This window comes from Desmodus rotundus, chromosome Y (genome assembly GCF_022682495.2).
Source record: "Desmodus rotundus isolate HL8 chromosome Y, HLdesRot8A.1, whole genome shotgun sequence".
Lineage (NCBI taxonomy): Eukaryota > Metazoa > Chordata > Mammalia > Chiroptera > Phyllostomidae > Desmodus > Desmodus rotundus.
Window position 1 is genome coordinate 5,895,905 of NC_092332.1, and position 4,685 is coordinate 5,900,589.

Consider the following 4,685-nt stretch of genomic DNA (forward strand, 5'->3'; position numbering starts at 1 on the left):
ATGGTTAACTTATATTTTTCAATAGTCACTTACGTAATGTTCTGACCTGTCTTTGTGTTGATGTTCGTGGGAAATGATTGATAATTCTGTGTGAGTTTTACAACAAATTCTAATCTATTGTCTTTATATACATTCCATAAACTGATAAATCACAATTACTTCTTTCAAGTATATGAAGTGCATAAGGACTACCAAAAGCCTACCCTATGGATATTGGAGAGTTTATATTATTGTTTACCAGTCCTTTCATTCTGGAGAAATATTTCTGGACATCCAATTTACCTGTGACATATCATGCATTACTGTGGGCTTTTAGAAATAAATATATTTATGCATCAGTCTTAAAATATCAATCTTAAAAATTAAATTGCATGCTTCACAGTGATTCCAATACTCTGGTAAGCTCACTGTGACGGATTATTCAAAATGTTTTCCAACGACAAGGCACATTTATAATTAGTAAACAACTTTCATTATAGAGCAGAACTGACAAGGTTGATGAAGCAAAAATGAAGGCTATGACAATTATAAGTTTGACCAAAACTAGGTTACATATTGATCATGCCACACATAATAAACATTCATGAAAATACAAGTCTAAACTAAAGTAGGAATTTGAGGTTTGTTCTCCTCATTGTGTTCCTACTTTGAAAATACAAAATCCATCAGGTACTGTCCCACTGTAATAATATCACTTTGATCTTATGTCTTTGAAAGAATGAAAGTAATTCTAAAGTGACAAGATAGGAATATTTACAGTGGTACTTTATTAAGCTCAAAATGTAAATGTTAAGAAAAGTAGAAGCAGATTGGATGTGTCTACATCATAGCAGTTAAAAATATCAAAAATTATACATCTTTACAGATAATCATGGCTTCAAGCTATATAGCTTTAGAAATGTGAAGGAATGGAACTGCATATGAACATAATTTAAAGGGGGAGCGCTTTCACTTAATGCTGTGATTAATGATGCTTTGAGCAATACATCCCCCCACATAAGTAAGGAGAAAAAAAGATGTAGGGCCTCAGTCAATTCAGTTTGAAACAATTCAATGCAAGAAATTTGAGAGTTTACTAGGTACAAGGGGGGCCCCAAAGAACTCCGATGGTCCCGTCACCCCTCCAAACACACTCTGATGTGGCAGGTGTCCAGCCCCCATGCCTCCCCATTCCCTGACCTTGGCCCACCCCCAGTGTGTCCCCACTGCCCTCCACACACACCCTGATGTGGCAGGTATTCACCATGTGCCCAGAAAGATGGGGAAAGGATGCCTCCAAGAAAGCAGTCAAAGCACAGCCCATTCAACAGCCAGGTGTTTTATTGAGGTGATGGGTTACCATTTGCCCCTCACTCACATGGCATACTTCTTGGTCCAAGCTCGGGCCATGGTATCATAGGTGTCCCTGTTCTTTAGGTACATTCTTGCAATGGACGGAACGAAGGCATTGTTGGGGTTGGGGTCACATAGCATGGAGCTGATGGACAGCAAGAGTTTGGATATGGTCATTATAGGAGACCACTGGGACCTGAAAATATCTAGACAGATATATCCCTTTCGGTTGATATTGGGGTGGTAGATGGGGGTGGTGAAGTATATCAGCGGAGGCCTGAAGGGGTAATTGCGTGGGAACTGTATGTTTAGGCAGAACACCCCTCCCTCGTAGGGGCTGTCCGGGGGACCCATGATGGTCCCCTTCCACGTGAACATGTCGTCGTCCACCGGCCCCGCGGAGCACATGGGCGGGGGGTCGTTCCTGATGTCCGTCAGTTCTTTGTGCAGTCTCCTCAGAGCCGTGGACGTGTCCAAGGGAGCGGGGATGGCCTGGATATCCTGACAGGGACAAAGGGGGGACCACGGGTCAGGGCGGACCATGGGTTAGGATGGGCGTGGCTTACGGGGACCAGGGTTAGAGGGGCAGCCACCCCAGGTCGGTGGGTGAGAAGCTGGAGCCGGGCTGTGGAGTGTATGGTGGGGGCGGGGCGAGGGACAGTTGGGGACTCACCTGAACCAGCAGGACCTGAGGGGCTACTGCTCACCTGTGCGCCACTGGTCCCTGGCTCCTCAATCCTTGGCTCCTGTACCTCCTCCCGCTGCACCTCTGGCTCCTGCATCCCTAGCTCTTCCATCTTTTCCTCCTCCACTGCTGTCTGCCGCTCAGAGCCTAAGGCCTAAGGCTGCGCTGCCTGCCTGGACACACAGTCTCCCGGTGACAGGACCAGCCGCTCCTAACGGTCTGCCCCAACCGTTTCTACCGGCCTGCCCCAACCGACCCTGCGGCCCCGTTGGAGGAGGGAATATGCTCTGTGACGTCACAAGGGCTGGCTGAGGACATCAGCAAGTCAGTGGGGGCCGGGCCAGGGGAGACAGAGGGCCTAAATGAGAGGCAGTCATTACTATAACAATAATTCTATAGTAATACTAGTATAGCAACATATTAGAGCTGTCCATAAAATAAGTAAACAAACAAACAAACAAATAAATATTGAACTTGTGTGAAAAAAAAATGGTTCTAATCCTCTGTAAAGAATAAGGAAGCACAACAAGAAAGGGAGCCCCTGGGATATTTTACCATGAGAAGAGGAATACATTGGAAAAGCACTACAATCTTGTCTGCCTTTTCTGCTCCTGGTCACACTGCTGGTGGGTTTTCTCCTATGAAAACCGCTTTCCGATGTGGAAGTGCAGGACCTAACGCCAGCTCCTAGGAGATATTTTAGGAGTTTGTGATCAGAATCAAGTGCTTGTTCCTCACACATGACATGTGCATAGGGGTGAGATTTAACGAGAAAACAATAAGTTTCAGAGTGTATTGAAGGGCAATGTATTCTGGCCGCTCTCCTCAAGATTCTCACCATATTTACCCCATTCTGTGCTGCTGATTGCAGTGTGAAATGACCAGGGCACAGAAGAGTAGGTTCATTTTGAACATTAGCTCCACCAGTAGATGTTCAAAATGACCAGAAGCTTCTACACACACCATTAATCTACTTAGTTACCCACTGTCAAGCCATGTCTGTATTTCTGCACACATTTCGAGTTTCATTGTATTCTTTGGGAAATTTATTTCAATCCAATGTCATAGGTTGAATTTTTTTCAACCTACATAATGTGTTGAAAAGGGCCGGAGGGCTCAATTATTTTTACTCTTGGTCCCAGCACTCGCAGGAGCATGAGATTTAGATGCATTTACTTCCTGTAACGATCATCACTAATTTACTGAACATGGTGAGCTAGGATCTATGTTAGGTGCAAAGACAAATATAATATGATCTCTGACTTAAAGGCATTCATGGTCTGATGGAGGAAGCGGAAATTTCATTTACATGTATTTACGTCATTAAAATGGCACGTTATGCGATCTGAAGAGAAACCAGAGTATATCCAGAGACATTGAAGTTAAGAGCAATCTAACAATGGTCAGGGGGGAGTGGGGAGGGGTCAGCGAGAAGAGGGGATTACAGGAACTACTATAAAGGACACATGGACCAAATCCAGGGGGAGGGTGGAGGTGGGGGAGGGAGGGGGGTTTGGCTGGGTTGGGGTGGAGGGATGGGGAGAAAAGGCACACAACTGTAATTGAATAACAATGAAAAATTAAAATTAAAAAAAATGGCACATTATAAATACTGTGATAAAAACATATTTATGGATCCCTGGCTATAAGAAGGCGAAGGACCAAAGGTGACTCTTCAGAGTGAGTTCTATCTGAGCTGAGTCAGGCATGATCACTAGCAGTTAGGTAGGATGGGTAAGTAGAATTTAGACAAGGTAAAAAGGCAGGAAGGAAAAATGGAAAGACTGTAACTGGGGCAGGAGGGTAAGCAGCTGTGAAAGACCTGATGTGACAGAAAGCATGACTATTTCCAGGAATTAAATGCATTTTGGTGTGTTGAAAAATGTGTGGTTTGAAGAATGCCTAAAGCCAAGAAGGCAATGTTGAGATTGTGAACAGACTTTCAGATGAATTGAGGAAGTTTGATTTTATTCCAAATGCTGTAAGGAACCTGGAAGTACTTGAAGTAGAATATGATGTGAATAATTTCTGCTTTCAAAAAGACCACTTTAGCACATGGTGTGAGGAACATACACTAAGCATAAAGGGAAGGGAGCCATGGAAGGTGTAGCTCTGTTGGTTGTAGTGCCTTCTTGTACACCAAAAGTTTGGGTGTTCAATTCCTAGTCAGGGCACATGACTGGGTTGTGGACTGGGTCCTCACTAGGGGGCGCCTGAGAGGCAACCACACTTTGGTGTTTCTCTCCCTCACTTCCTCTCTCTAAAGATGAATAAATAAAATCTTTAAAAACAAATAAGTAAAATAAATATCCTGTTATTTAATAATATTATATTTAGTAGCGATAAAAATGAATGTAACTATTTATGCAACATAATAATTCCATAGTTAAAATTATTTGTTGTACATTATATGCACAGAATATGTTCACTCTCCCCTTTACCCCTTACTGCTGTGAGAATGTATTTCCCTGCTATAATGTTGACCTTGGGCATGTGACTTTCTCGATCAATGGCAAGAGAACAGATGTGATGTGCAAATCTCCAAGAATTGCTAATTATTGCCACTCCTCATTAGCTTGTGACAGCTGCCTACTAAAAAATGTTCTAGGTAATGGATACACATTCATTCTTGGCCTCCATATGGGAAAACACCTCATTCAAACCTCAG

At 43.3% G+C, this 4,685-nt stretch overlaps 1 protein-coding gene across 1 annotated transcript; it reads right to left on the bottom strand.

Annotated features, from left to right (window-relative positions):
- Positions 1-1,353: 1,353 nt before the first annotated feature.
- LOC139440614 (ubiquitin-conjugating enzyme E2 D2-like) lies at positions 1,354-2,129 on the bottom strand. Its single transcript, XM_071220441.1, has 2 exons — positions 2,040-2,129; positions 1,354-1,833 (listed from the first exon to the last, which is right to left on the bottom strand). Exons 1-2 carry the CDS (start codon positions 2,127-2,129, stop codon positions 1,354-1,356), a joined length of 570 nt encoding a protein of 189 aa, XP_071076542.1.
- Between the last annotated feature and the right edge of the window lie 2,556 nt (positions 2,130-4,685).

Excerpts from the sequence above, each read along its gene's own strand:
- LOC139440614 (XM_071220441.1), bottom strand. The coding sequence starts at position 2,129 with ATGGAAGAGCTAGGGATGCAGGAGCCAGAGGTGCAGCGGGAGGAGGTA. Across the intron at positions 1,834-2,039 it reads CAGGGACCAGTGGCGCACAG|GATATCCAGGCCATCCCCGC; the intron begins GTGAGCAGTAGC and ends TGTCCCTGTCAG.